Here is a 15531-nt window from a genome sequence, read left to right on the forward strand (position 1 = left end):
ATTCCTTTATTGCCCTGCCCACCCAACCTCATACACTGTTGTTATCTTCTGTGGGTTCAGCACAACTCACAGCTACCCCATGCACAATGAGATCAAACTGTTGAGGTCCTAAAGGATTTTCTTGGTTGATTTTCAGAAGGGGCTCCAGGAGCCTTTCTTCGTAGTCCATTTTAGGTTGGACGTGCCACTGAAATGTGTTCAGAATCACAGCAACATGCAAGCCTCCACGGACAGAGTGTCATGGGTGTGCGTGAGGTGCCATTGGGCTGCAATCAAGCCAGGCCTCTTACACTGAAGGAGGGAATTTGACCTCTGAAGCACCGTTGTCACCTTCAAACAACCTACCCATCACACAACCCTTATTTCCATCAAAGTAAGTAAAAGGGGGCAATAGGCTGAATCACAAGACAACACAATTCAAACCGAGATTCTAGAAGTGCACGGTTACATATGACCCCCAGTAGAGCACCGGTGAAAACTTTGAGCAGCTATCTTTTCAGCAACGCAGTAGCTTTCTGAGAGGGCCAAGCGAGGAGGCAACTCCCTCTGCTTCCCTCCTCTCTCCTGTCCCCCTCACTAACAGCTCTCTGCAGAAATAATTAAGCATATGAGATCACCGACAGAAGAAGACACAGAGGCATGACACCTACAAGCTGCCTATTTATAGAAAGTGCTAACACTCCCCAGGAAAAGACACTAGACATCTCCTTGGAAACGCCCAAGTCTGTACTCCCTTTGGAATTCTAGTCTGCTAATAACTATGACTGAGTAACTGCCTTTAAAACAAAACCAAGGAGCAAGAGGTACTTACGGTTTTCCCCCAGGGATTCCTGCCAAGTTTGGAGGGATGGTAGGCACTCTCATGTGAGGGGGAGGATCAAACCCAACCTGGAAGCAAAATAAAGTATGGTAGACTCAGTGGAGGCCCAGGTAGGCTTTCTGTTAACATCTATAAAGATTTTATTAGAAATTTCTTTTCATTAGAAATCCATTTCTGTTCCCCCAAAGCAATATAAACGAGAACAGTAATGGTCCCCAGCACTTCTCAAAGAAACGATAATGCAAGAAGGAAAACACCGACTCTTAAGTACCACAGTATGCATTTCTTTTTGGGAGGTTGATCCATTTGCGCAATGAGAGTGAGTTCCCATGGTAAATACTTCCTGTGTGTTGTTTTTGTTAAGTGCCGCTGAGTCAATTCCAACTCACAGCATCCCTGCATAGGGTACAGGGTTTCTAAGGAGCAGCTGGTGGGTCTGAACTGCTAGCCTTGTGGTTCATAGTCCAGTACTAATCTTTCAGCGCCACACCAGGAGTCCTCTTTAAGGGGTAGTAGTAGCATTTCTGCCACAATCAACAGTGTCTCCAGATATTCTTAAGTGTCCCTTAGAGGCAATATCATACCCAATCTTGCAATGAGAAAAACCACCAGTCTAAGCTGATGGATGCTTCAGGATCGATTGCTTATTTTAGAGAAACTGGGTGTTGGTAACAATTATACATTTGGCTGCTAACCAAAGGTTGGAAAGTTTAAAGCCATCTAGAGATGCCTCAACAGAAAGACTTGGCAATCTGCTTCCAAAAAGTCAGCCATTGAAAACCCTATGGAGTGCCCTTCTACCTCGATACACATGGGTTACCAGGCGTATAAACTGATATGAGGGAAAAGGTCTGCTTGTTTGTTTGCTGGTAATGTTAGAATCTAGTCCCTCAGCTATCCATTGCTTTGGGCTACCATGCCTACCACTGAATAGAGTTCCTTACTAGTGTCAAGATGGAAGTAAAATCCAAGGAATTTTAATGTCACCCCAGACTACTGGTATTGCTTCATAAAGAAGGAAAAAGAGAGAAATGTACCTGGTCTCTTTCAAGCACCACACAGAAGTCACTTAAGGACTTTATTTGCTATGGGTTATAATCTATTTCTTTTTTCTAAACAATCCATGGTTACATAAGTCAGTTTTACACTTCAGAAGTGATCCGGAATCTACTTGGTCAAAAATCCCGTCATTTACACACTGGTAAAAGGCAAAGAAGAGCCTGCATAGCACGCCACCCTCTCCACCCATGATGTCTCACAGTTTCTTCTTATTTCTCTACCTGGTGTATCGAGATCACTTCTTACACACTAAGCCAGGCTCAAAGAATAATACAGGCATGGAAAGAGAAAGCTATGGCCTCTCAAATATTTCCATCTAAGGTTTAAGAAAGAGAAGCTTGAGAAAACTTGAGTCGGTTCATCACCTTCAAAAATAATCTATACTTTGGTGGGAGAAAACCAGATGTTCCCCAAACCACTGAAGTAGCTCCTGAACACAGCCTTTTTTCATTCACACAAATAGTGAAACAAAAAGCGTTTGGCCCTAACTTAATGAACCAGCATGTTGATGAAGGAACACTGGGCGTCTTTGTCTGGGAGGTGTGTGGTGCTTGCTGTGTCTGCCCTTCGAGTGCAAAGCAGAGGCCTCCACAGTAGCCGTCACTCTGTAGGTCAGCCTTACAGAGCTAAATGAAGCATGCAGCTTTTCCAACTGACCCAAAGCCCGACTGACAGAGACGGGGCGGCCAGCAGCCTACCATCGGGGAGCGCCCATAGGCCACCACGGCGGCCGCAGCTGCAGCAGCGCTCATCTGGGGAGACATGTTGTGTAAACTTGCATAAGCGGCGCCTGGGCTGGTCAGCTCGCCATTCATGCCGGCGTGGGGAACCATTCCAAACGGAGCAGGGTATGGGCCAGGCACTGCCAGGGGTGTCCTCAAACCAGCCGCTGAAAGGAAACCCAAAGCAAAATGTGACCCAACACTCCAACTCACGGCTGACCCACAAGTCTAAAGCATAGTTGTCATTATTTTAGTGCTGTTCATTATGGCTTCGGGAGAAAATATACAGAAGCTATTCTTTCCCAGAGCTGAAATCAAGTGCAGGAAAGAAAAGACCGCAAGGGAAGCAGCACTACCCACATATTTTCTCATTGGTAGACACGGAAGCACTGGGAAATCAGGGAACTGAGCCACATTATTATGCCTAATTTACAGAGGGCAAACTAAAGCACGGATACGAGGTGTTTACTTGAGTTAATCTCAAAAGAAGATTTTCTTGATAAAATCCAAGATTTCTCCTTCAGTCCTATCTTTCCATTCCCTGGCACCAATTCCAAATGAAAACCCGACCCTGGATTTATATAAACCAAAGCACAGGTTTTAGAAGGAATATTCTGGTGCCTATTTTCCTCTGCATCCTAGTTGCTACTTCGGCCCATTTCTCAGGGAGGAACATCAAGATGAAAGTTATGAGTTTCTTCATGGAGCTCGAGTCTCAGTGAAACACTCCCAATTTCCATGGAAGGAGACACCACTGCTTCCCAAGGGATGTACCCTAAGAAAACCAGCCAATGACTCTGGGATAGCCAGACCTGCTGTTTCCATCAATATTAGCTAACTCAGACACACAATGATAGTTTGGTAAGGAGCTTACATTCGGAATAATTACCAGAAACCTTATTGAAGATCCCAGCATTTGGATTATTTGGAAATGAAAGAAAAGCCAAATGTCAACAGTCAGAGACAGAACAGAGTGCAGCTGCTAAAACCCAAGGACAAACATCTGTTTCTTATCATGGCTTTTCAGAGATAGGAAGGAGAGTGGCAATAAGTGCGTTTAATATTCATGGAGAAGTGGCGTCACAAGATTAGCAGAAGACGAATCAAGCTGGAAACGGGTGAAGCAAAACAAAGACTAGCGTTCTACCGGCTTGGTTAACGAGGGGGTCCATGGTTGGAGGTTTGCCGAGGCCTGGACGGAGTCCTGGAGCGGCGCTGGTGCCCGGTGTTGGCATGTCGCTACGCGGAGTCGGTGTGCTGGATTTCAGAACAGGCGTGCTGGCTTTTTCATGCTGGTATCATTAAACAAATTAAATGAGTATTATTTTTAATCCAAGCCATATTACACAATTTATCACAACAGCAGCTGGGACCCTGGGCACCCTCTAGCAACTCCCTCGGCCAATTTTCATAAATCCACACAATGTTGACAGCTTTAACTTGTGAGCGAGAAATGTGTGACCTTTCCTCTTCCTGCCAGAATTCAAACTTCAGTGAGAAGGACAGAATAGGATCACCCTCTTTCCTCTGTGGGTTTTATTTTAAACAGTTATTTTCCATCAGGCTTGTGGATGTTGGGTGGAGGCCAAATCAGACAAATGACCACCCAAAGAAGGGTTCCTGGTCACAAAGAGACAAATGTCCGGCTGCCAACAATGTCACAGGGAAGACCCCTTTTCGGTTTTGTTTTTTAGCAGCACACAGATTGAAACCAATGCCAAGGGGGCTGAGATGGGCCATTCACTTTCTAAGATGCCAACCAGCATCTCAGAAGCAAAACCTGTAAAACTAGTCTCATTTTATTTAAGAGCAACGTCTACAAAGAATGATCCCTGGGAATGAAGACTACAGAGCCAATGTGACACTCAGCAGGGTAGACAGAGACCAGAAGTTGAGACGGTAACAAGGTTTCTAGTTGCTGCACGTTGAATTGTGTCCCCCAAAGAGATATACATATGTTAAACAGCTAAACTTTGATGCCTGTGAATGTCAACTTATATGGAAAGAGGGTTTTGCAGATATTATTAATTAATCTAACATGATGTCACAATGGGTGGGAAAGACCCTAACCCAATATGACTGCTATCCTGGTAGTTTAGTGGTAGTTTAGGGTACGAACTGGGCTGCTAACTCTAAGATCAGCAGTTCAAATCTTCCAGCAGGGCTCCATGGGAGATGAGGTTTTCTGTTCCTATAAAGACTTACAGCCTTGGAAATACTATATAGCGCCGCTATGAGCTGGAACCAAGTTACGGCAGAAAGCCACCATCGCTTTAGGAACACAGGAGAAACACAGACACACAGGGAAGATGGCCATGTGACAAATGAAGCAAGGCTGACTTAATGCATCTACAAACCAAAGATGGCCAAGGACTGCCAGGAACTATGAAAAAACAAATTTCTGCTGTTTTTTAGCAAGCCCTTTTGTGGTAGTTTGTTATAAACAGCTCCTAGGTAACAAAACAACACAGGGTACCTTCCTTTGCTTCTCAAACTTTCACATTCTTTGTAAGAATCCAAACAGGGCTACAGTGTAGGAAAAGAACATGGGCTAGAAAGAGTACCATCCTTTCAGGCCTTGGATCAGACGGGCTGTGGAACCCTGGCGTATTACTTAAGTTAAAGCCCAGGGGCACTAGGAGTTCAAGGAGATGATACACTCCACACTTAGTTGGTTCCATAATTGAGCACATGGATGGGCTCTGATGCACGTCCTGCCTCTACAAGTTCCTGGCTGACCCCAGTGCCTCCCATACAGCACTAGTCTGATCACAACATGCCCAACATGGATGGTCAGTTTAAAACAGACAACAAAACAAGGGCAGCTGAAATTATAAGCATTCCTCAGACCCTAACAGAGCTGACACTACTTTCCAAATGGGACCTTGAGGAAGGGTCTAGGCAAGGAACACAATCCCCGAGTATTACAGATTGAATTGTGTGTTTCCCCCAAAATAGATTCTAGAATCCTAACCCCTATTCCTGTAGATGTAATGTACTGTCATGTAACGCAATCGCCTCCCATATTGCAATCTAATGTTATGTTAATTAGGCCAGAGTAGTGTTATGACCTGTCCTAAACCTAATCCCCTCTGTGCTATAGAAAGTGCACATGAGACATATAAACAAGTGCACACTGGGGAAGACAAATGCCATTGCGGAGGGCCAACAACCAAAGAAGGTCCAGAGCTGCGGACAAGGAATGGTGGAGACCCTGATGTGGATTTTTAGCCTCCAAAACTGACAGGAAAACATTTTGTTCTTTAATGCCACCCACACATGTTAGTTTTGGTTACAGCAGCAGCTAAGATAACTAAGAAAGCAAGAGGCATGGAATCTATTCTCCCTTTCTAATCATGGCAGACATTGGAAGAAGTATAACCAGAATATTCCTTAGTAGGTAAGATGGCAAGACTGTCTCTCATACTTCAGACATGGTATCAGGAAAGGTCAGTCCCTAGAGAAAGACATCATGCTTGGTAAAGTGGACGGTCAGCAAAAAAGAGGAAGACGCTCAATGAGATGGGATCAAACGTAACAACAATTGTGAAGTTGATGCAGGGCTTGGAAGTACTGTGTTCAATTGTGCATTTGGAGCACTGTGAGTAGGAAGCAACTTGATGGCAACTAACAAAACAACAATTACGGCATAAGGTATAAAAGAGACTCAGAAGTAAAAAATAAATCCCGTATGGGGGCAAACAGCAGAAAGATGAACTTCACACGAACTCCACCTTTCAAATCCTTCAAGGGTTCTCTGGTCCCCAAAGGAAAATTAACTAGGAAACAACAAAGTTCACAGCTCTCATGACATACCAAACTCATTTCTTTGGACTTCAAAGAAGTGGAACTTCCCGAGGAGGCCGTGGACGCTGGGCTGCTCGAAGCATCTTTCTTTAGCAGGCGATTTTTGTCAATTCCATTTTCACGGGGTGAATGGGCTGGGCTCGCTCGGGGAGAAGAAGGGTCCTTAACAAGCATAGCCAAGGTTTTCATGAGTTAGCTTATAAAGGACTGGCCTCTTCTAATGCACCTTATATTTCCACTCCCATTCTCTACGTTAAAGGAGAATACTGAAGACGTGTGCAGCGATACCAAGCGTCTCCAGAAGGTTGGTACAACTGACAGGCTGGTGTTTCCAAACAGGCACATGAAGGCAGCATCAAGCAGAACAAGATGCAATGGATTTAAAACCCCCTCATGCTAATGTGTTCTGCTTAGAGAGGAACATAGCACCAGACATTCAATTTAGGAATCTATAATGACTGGATAAAGAAGTGTTTTGAAAAGGAAATGAGAGTCCACATATCCACTAGACCATATTGTTCCATCTATGAACAGCCACTGAGATTTTGATGGAAAAAAACTAAAGAGATTACAGTATCGTGCCACTAACTTCATTCATTCATTTTATTCATTCACGGCTGATTTCCCAAAAAATGTTATTAAAGTATGACATCAAATTGGCCACTTTTACCATTTTTAAGCATACAATTGTGTGGCTTTAATTACACTCACATGTTGTACAACCATCACCACTATTTCCAAAATCTGGCAGCATCCCAAACAGAAATCTTAGTACCTACCATAGGCAATAATAGCTCCTCATTGTCCTCTGCTCCAGCCCCTGGCAACCACCAATCTACTTCCTGTCTGTATATAACTGTCTGTATATAATTGACTGTTCCAGATATTTCATATAAGCCAAATCATACAATCTTTCTCCTTTTGAGCCTGGCTTATTTTGTTCAGAATGTTTTCAAGGTTCACTCATCATTGTTAGATATTTTTACACAACACTATTCAAGCTATCACAAAGATAAAGTTTGATAAATAAGAATGTTACCTCATTAGATACATCCACAACTAAGTTGTCATCGCTTTTGTCGCCATCACTATCCTGAGAGAAAAAAAAAATAATACCTCTTAGTAATGGACTGAGATAGGATTGAGACCCAGTGAAATTTCTTTCAATAACTCCTGTTAGCTTTTACCTAAATGTGCCCACAGTCTAATGCTTATCCCACTTCGCTACACCAGGCCCCATATAATTCAAGTGGCCCAATTCAATAATAACATTACAGCCAATGAGGAAGCCCAGAAAATTCAAAGTATTAGCCTATTAAAAGAAGTATTTTCATTTAATAAGAGAAAAGATGCATTCTAAAGAAAGTTTCATTTCTCCTAATAATGTAAACAAAAAAAGAGAGAGAGAGGGAAAAACATCTCAAATTACCTGAGGTGTGACTGATTTCACCTTCCCCTTTCTCCCGTGACCTGGGACTGACTAGGCAAAGCCCCAGGCAGAAATTCTATTGCCCTGAAACACCATCACAACTTGTATACAGGTGGACAGCAAATTGTAAATACCTAGCACATAATAAGGGTTCAATAAATGTTTGTAGCTGTCAAGTCTCCTATAAACTAAACTCCGTACATTCTGTATCAGAGCTCTTTTCCTATTTGAAGTCAAACGATAGCACACTATCCCGTCGTTCTCTCTTGTGTATCAGCCACCATCTGATGGTCAGATAATCCATCATTATAGAGACAAATAAACTTTAACCATAATCTTGCAAGGTTCCTCAGTACTTCAAAAAAGAAATCAAAACAAATAGAAAACTAAAATCAAAGCCAGATGCTAGTTAGCATAAGGAACCAAGAGCCAGCCTCATGTTAAGAATAGACCTCTTTAGCAACTGGCTTGGAATATTTTGGGAGGGGTGGGAGGAAGGCAGGGTTATTTGGGAGGCACTGGCACCGTGGAGTAGGACTTTTTATTGTCTCTTCATAAAGCCATAAAATTTGATAATCAGAGAAAACTTCAAGGTCAAGCTGAGTTTAGAAAAGACTCAGAAAAGCTGTTTAAATTAATGATCTGATCACTTCTCCATCCAGTTCAAAGCAGGCTGAGAAAGCCCCACTTTCTTATCCAGAAGGCCGTATGTCCTGCATTATCCTGCAGTAAACATACTAATAGAATGAACATATGGAAAAAGCAGGGCTTTGAAGAGTCCAAATTCTCAAAGAAGAGCCTTAATTTACAATCTAAACCATCCTCTGGTGTCACTAACGATTCCAAATACACAAATAATGTTTTAGAAATATGAATATGTGTGTCTGTGCTGGCCTTCTGTAAGCCCTCAAGCCCAGACTAAGACGTTTACTACCGACTAACTACTCGAATGTCTTAAGAGTTTTTGTTTTAAAGCATTATGTGTAGGAGACTCAACTTACTTTGTTAGTAAGGTATCACAAAATATATTTTAATCACTTTTGTCTGTTATTGTTGTTGAGTACTGTCCAGTTCCTACTCACAGTGACCCTGTATAGGGTTTCTGAGGAGCAGCTGGTGGGTGTGAACCATAAACCTTGTGATTAGCAGTCCAGTGCTTATTCTACAGCACCACACAGGCCCCATATAATTCAAATGGTCAAACTCAGTAAAAACATTACAGTTAATGAGGAAGCCCAGATGATTCAAACTAACAGCTTATTAAAAGAAGTATTTTCATTCACTAAGAGAAACGATGCATTGGAAAGAAAATTTGTTTTCTCCTAGTAAAGCCCATAGAGAAACACACATGTTGTCAGCTGTTAAAAATGCCAGCAGGGGTGGTTGTGGCATGGGGGTGGGAAGACGGGAGTGATAGAGGAATTGAAGTTAAAAGGGAGTGGAAAAAGTTTTAGACAAATGACTAAACTAGTCAGTAAACTAAACTGGCAAAAACAGTAATTACTTTATTAATCATAGAACCCTGGTGGTATTTAGTTTAAATCTTAGCTTTGTCCTGGACTCTTCTACAAATATAAGCCTTCACAATGCAATGCACTGCTGTCATCTATAATCTTAAGTCCAAAATCTTTGCCCAGGATCCTTAAATACTGGCAATACATCACCCTCAATCACCTATCCACATAGATACTGAACCAGATACTATGGATTCTAGATCATTCACTGCTAAATGACTTATTACATACATAGGTCTCATAGGGAACAATTCAGAATTGTATGCCCGCAGATTTACAAGCCTCTGTGTGGTGTGGGCCTTCTGCTAGTTAATAGGTAATGTCACAAATAAAGAGTATCTAGGTGTTGCATAGATGGAGTCCTGGTGTGGCACTGGGGGTTAATGCACCAGACTGCAAAGTCATTTGAACTGCAAGGTCCATGGTTCAAGCTTGCCAGCAGCTCCTTAGAAACTCTATACAGGGTCACTATGGGTCGGAAACAACTCAACGGCACTTACAACAATAGCAACAAGTGTTGCACAGAGTTAACGCACTTGGGTGGAGGTTCAAGTCCACCCAGAGACAACTCAGAAGAAAGGCCTGGTGATGTACTATTAAATAATCAGCCCCTGAAAACCCTTTAGAACAGTTTCACTCTGACTCAAATACATGCCCAGGATACTGTCTATGGGTAACAGATAAAAAAAAGGAAACAACACGTGCTTAAACAAACAAACAAAAATAGCACTCATGCTGGGATGGGGAGAACCAATATTTGTTCTTAAGATGTTATTAGCTTAAAGTGCAAAGTGTGGAAGGATTTGAGGACCTCTAGCAAAATATTCAATCCTATAGCACCTCAGCTTGGAGTCCTGGTGTGACGCTGTAGGATCAGCACTAGACTGCTAACCACAATGTCGGTGGTTCAAACCCACCAGCTGCTCCTTGGAAACCCTATACAACAGGGTCACTGAGTCAGAACTGACTGGATGACACGTAACAATAAGTAGCGCAGCCTACGAATGTTAGCATAGGGATGAAGAACTTGGATTCTGATGCAAAGCTGCCTCCAGGCTCTGCTACTCACATTGACCTTGGAGAAATCACTGAAAAGATCTATGGTTCTGTTTCTTTTGCTGTAAGAGTCCAATCAAAATCACAGTGTACTGGCACAAGGTTAGTGCCCGAGAACTGCTGCCTATTGTTAGCTACGAGTTTGAGCCAAAAGCAGAGAGAAGCATTGTTTTGAAACTTTCTCATAGCCTGTACACCAGCCAAAGGTTAAACACCTCATCCTCCAACTGGTGCAATTCAGCATTTTGCTGTCATACCGTTCCTGAGAATTCATCTATCCTGAAACAGACACTTGGGGACATTCAAAGAAACTCCAAGTTCTACGTCAGCTGCAATGTTTCCAACTCCAAGACCAGTGCCAATGGCCATCTGGCTTGGCATGCTCTCCTCTGGAATGTGGCTTTAGCTAGGTCTGTGTCAAGCGTCATCAATCCTTCGACCAGTTGTGTGATTTCATCTGTAGGGCTTGAACTACAAACTGCCAACACTGCTTCTATTTTTCTATGCGCTTACATCGCTTGACCTATCCTCCTGAAAGAGGACCAACTCCATTTTAAGATCTATATGAGATTGAATATAGCTTTAAAATAGCACACAAAAAGGTATTTTCTGACACCCAAAATTCTACCCTAACTATTTTTGCAGGACTAGCTACAAAGTTTGTAGGCCCAGGGCAAAATGAAAATGCAGGGGGCCCTTGCTCAAAACTTGGAATTTAAACATGGTTATCATGGACTCCTGATGTGGCGCTGTAGGGTAATATGCACTGGGATGCTAAACTTAATGTTGGTAGTTCAAACCCACCTTGGAAAACCCTATACAGGGTTGCTATGGGTTGGAACCAAATCGACAGCACTTAACAAAAACAACAATGTGTAAATAAGACAGAAATGCTAAAAATATAACATTGAACATGCAAAGCATAATTTATAGCCCCAAGAGGAAAAAATATACTCCAATATAAGAATCTTTCCTCTTTATTAATTTTTAAGGACTATATAATGACCTCTGGTAGCATAGTGGTTACGAATAGGGCTGCGAACCTTAAGGCCAGCAGTTCGAAACTACCAGCCGCTCTGCGGGAGAAAGATGAGGCGTTCTGCTCCCATAAAGATTTACAGCCTCGGAAACCCTGTACAGGGTCGCTATGGGTTGGAACCGACTCGACGGCACTTAACAACAACAACAATACAATGACCACTAAACTCTGGAATCATACTTTTGTGTAGTCAATTGGAAGGTGAACAAGTGAGGAAATCAAAACTATTTCAAGTCCATTCTAAACTTACGTAGTGGCTGGAGTCCTTGTCGTCCACCTTCCTTTTTTTAATGTCACTGGAAAATTCGGGTCCATTTCTGCGTTTATCTGTACTTCTTAGACTGTCTGGTACCAAGAGAGAATTACTCTGCAAGACAAAAAAGCAGTAATAATAATTAAAGCTTTTTCCCCCTGGTCTTTTCTCTTGGTCCACATGAAAGCCCAACCTGGATGTGATAAGCTGGTTTAGAAGTGTGATACTGACACAGCCTTTCCTTCCATTTAACTCTTCTCATCAAAAGACTCAGATGGCAAACAGTTAGAGATTTAGGCATTTAAAAGGGGGTGGATCCTTCAGGCCCTATTCATGCAAAATGTTCTCCAATTCTATTTACTGTTCCGGGGAACGGAATGGTGGGCTTACTGTTTATAGGAGGATGTGTTTTTAAGCTTCCCCACTGTGACTTCCTGGTCAGTAAAAAGAATGGCCTCTGAGCAAAACTTGAGATGACTCTATTAGACATATTCTATCGACTGTTAAGAGTCACCATGAGCCACTCTCAAAAGACACAAAAGGAACAGGGGTGAGATTAACACAGGAGTTTCCTGAAAAGCAAATCACTTTTTCCACAACAAGGAAGGAACTCTTTTTGAATTCCTCTAAATTTATTGTTAAAAATAAGATTTGGTACTCTTCACCAATAGTACTGAAATGCAAGACCCAAAACAGGAATTTCCACCAAGGAATCATGAGGCCAGCTCCCCCACACAAAAGCTGGAGCAATGACTAATCTTCTCCTCAAGCCACCCAGGAGACTTTCATTCACATATGCTGCATACAAGCTGTTGACCCAAAGAAAATAGGCATTTTAGATATTTTGGGGTCACAAGACAGGATCTGACATCCTTTCAATTCCCATCTCCCCTCAGGCTAAAGCATCAGAACATGTTACAATGAGGTCTTTTAAGTGCTGGATTAGCATATGCAAGGGGGCAATTTGTTCAGAGATGTGTTACTTCTTCGAACAAAGCTGAATGAGCTGTGCAAAAATCCTCCTCCCACAAAACCCAGATCACCCCAATTTCTGAAAGATGTTTGAGAACCAATGGAGAGAGGGGAGTATACAGGGCCAACAGACTTGTAGGATACCTTTCTCAGCCACAATTTAAAATACAATGGGGCGGAAGAACCTGTAATTTAAACCACAACTAAAGCAAGTCCTGAACACTGGATGGTTTAAAATTAAGAAAGGTGAGCGACAAGGTTGTATTCTTTCACCATACTTATTCAACCTGTATGCCGAGCAAACAATCCAAGAAGCTGGGTTATATGAAGAAAAGCATGGCATCAGGATTGGAGGAAGACTCATTAACACCCTGCAATATGCAGCAACCTTGCTTACTGAAAGTGAAGAGAACTTAAAACATTTACTGATGAAGATCAAAGAGCACAGCCTTTGGTATGGACTGCATCTCAAAGTAAAGAAAACAAAAATCCTCCCCACTGGACCAATAAACAACATTCTTATCAATGGAGAAAAGATTGAAGTTGTCAAGGACTTCATTCTTCTGGGATCAATTATCAACACTCATGGAAGCAGCAGTCCAGAAATCAGATGACTTACTGCATCAGGCAAATCTGCTGCACAAGGCCTTTTTAAAGTGTTGAAGAGTAAAAATGTTACCTGACCCAGGCCATAGTTTTTCAATAACCTCATATGCATGTGAAAGCTGTACAGTGAATAAGGAAGACCTTTGAAGAATTGATGCATTTGAGTTATGGTGTTGGAGAATATTGACAGTGCCATGGGCTGCCAAAAGAACCAACAGATCCGTTTTGGAAGAAGTGCAGCCAGAGTGCTCCTTGAAGGCCAAGATGGCCAAACTTCATCTCTCATACTTGGGATATATCATCAGGAGGGACCAGTCGCTGGAGAGGGCTATCATGTTTGGTAAGGTGGAGGGTCAGAGAAAAAGAGGAAGACCCCCAACAAGATGGATTGGCCAAGTGGCAGCATTGACGGACTCAAGCATGGCAACAGTAGTGAGGTTGGCCCAGGATCAGGTAGTGTTTCATTCTGCTGTGCATAAGGTCGCTATGAGTCAGTACCGACTCGATGGCACCTAACAACAACAAAGCAAGTCCTAATGTGGCACTGCAAGGTATTGCACTGGGCTGCAAGGTCAGCAGTCTAAACTCACCAGTGGCTCCTCAGAAACCCTAACACAGGGTCGCTATGAGGCAGAGTTGACTCCAAGGCACTTAACAGTAACAAAGCACTTGCAATGGGAAGTAGCAGGAGCAAATATATCATGGCACACTTTAAAAGCCATGGCCTTCACTTCAAACCAGCCGCAGGTTGAGTCAGACTGCAGGTTCTAAAAACTCCCTTGATAAAACCACCATGGGTTTGTCCACAGCTCCCTCACTAAGACTGGTTGCCGTGGAAATCGACTTTGACTCATTCTAATCCTATGGGAGGAGTCCTGGTGTGGGGCTGTGGGTTAATACGACAGACTGCAAAGCTGTTTGAACTGCAAGGTCAGTGGTTCAAGCTTACCAGCTGCTCCTCGGAAACCCTATACACAGTCGCTATGGGTCGGAATCAACTCGACGGCACTTAATAACAACAAGAACAATTCTATGGGGAGGGGGAAAGTGTTCCCATGGGATTTCCAAGGCTGTAAATCTTTAAAGAAGTTGACTACACCACATCTTTCTCCCTCAGAACAGCTGGTGGATTTGGGTTCAAACCACTGGCCTTTTGGTTAGCAGCTCAGCGTTTTAAAAACTGCATCACCCCTCTAAGACTAAACTCAGAGCAAACACATGAACAGGCATGTAAACTTGCTGACAACCACATTGATCTACTGGTGAGTGGAAGAGGGAAAAAGGCAGCAATGAAGAAATGGGCTGAGTTCAACCACATCCCATATACTCCTGATGACCTGGAGATGAGAGAGGGAAGAGAAAGAGCTGGTTGGTCCAAATTGTGGTAAGACCCGAGGACACCTGAGCCCATGGACAAGGACATAGCCACAGAGGGCTAGAGCTGAGAGTGAAGCAGCCAGCTGCTATGAAGTGAAAAGAGAAACATAAGAACACCCAAACTTGCATAGTACCCATATTACCTAGCCTCGAAGGCTTGATAATCAGAATTTAACTAGAGGAAGATTCAAAAACAAAACAAAAAATAATTTTTGATAAAGGAAATGAGGGGGTAAATTACTACAATTTGATGAACCTGACCTGTACTCATGGAGATAATAATTCTAAATACCAACTAAGAGGGAAGGAGGCTTCATATCAAGTATCAATGCTATCTATCCCCTCTGTTCATAGGGTAGGATAGGGATGGGCAACTTATACACTGGCTACCTAAAATGGAAGGCGATAAAGGCACGAAGTGACTGGCTTACAAGGTTTCAAGGGGGAGTTTAGTTTAAGAGTGTATGGGGGAATAAAGAGTTCCCACTGAATAGTTTTCATTTTGTCTAGATTGGTCTGTTTAAAAGAGATGGGGTTAAGATTCCTATGATTCAATAGTAATTGTTATCATGACTAATTGCAACTGTCACAATTGTAAAGGTATAAGTTTTGTAACAAAAACAGGGGAGTGGTTAATCTTACAGACCAGAAACAAAGGACCCTAGGACTATCAAGGGAGAAGAGCAGAGAGAGCGGGATCCTACCCAGAGAAGCAGTGATGCCTGAAATGGAGGCAGAGATGATGACGTGGAGAGATGGAGCAGCTGGAGACTTTAGATCCAGAGAGGGAGAGCAACTGTGTGCTGAAGACCTGGAGGGTACTGGGGCGGGGGGAGAGGATTGCATGGAGGGAATTGTAACCATGGCAATGAGAGAC

General features: G+C 42.8%; 1 protein-coding gene across 9 annotated transcripts in view; it reads right to left on the reverse strand.

The window, feature by feature from the left end:
- The window catches only part of TLE1 (transducin-like enhancer of split 1 (E(sp1) homolog, Drosophila)), a 129271-nt gene that overhangs the window by 30972 nt on the left and 82768 nt on the right, over nucleotides 1–15531 (reverse strand). For 4 of the 9 annotated variants that reach the window (XM_006834942.1, XM_006834948.1, XM_006834945.1 and 1 more), the window contains 6 exons: nucleotides 11697–11813; nucleotides 7448–7501; nucleotides 6418–6570; nucleotides 3749–3893; nucleotides 2578–2768; nucleotides 812–888 (listed from right to left, as the gene is read on the reverse strand). In XM_006834942.1, the coding sequence (XP_006835005.1) occupies nucleotides 812–888; nucleotides 2578–2768; nucleotides 3749–3893; nucleotides 6418–6570; nucleotides 7448–7501; nucleotides 11697–11813 (737 nt within the window). Of the gene's footprint in view, nucleotides 1–811; nucleotides 889–2532; nucleotides 2769–3748; nucleotides 3894–6417; nucleotides 6571–7447; nucleotides 7502–11696; nucleotides 11814–15531 lie in introns of all 9 variants that reach the window. The other 5 variants (XM_006834947.1, XM_006834946.1, XM_006834944.1 and 2 more) reach the window with 5 other exon arrangements.

This window comes from Chrysochloris asiatica, unplaced genomic scaffold (assembly GCF_000296735.1).
Source record: "Chrysochloris asiatica unplaced genomic scaffold, ChrAsi1.0 scaffold00014, whole genome shotgun sequence".
Taxonomy (NCBI): domain Eukaryota; kingdom Metazoa; phylum Chordata; class Mammalia; order Afrosoricida; family Chrysochloridae; genus Chrysochloris; species Chrysochloris asiatica.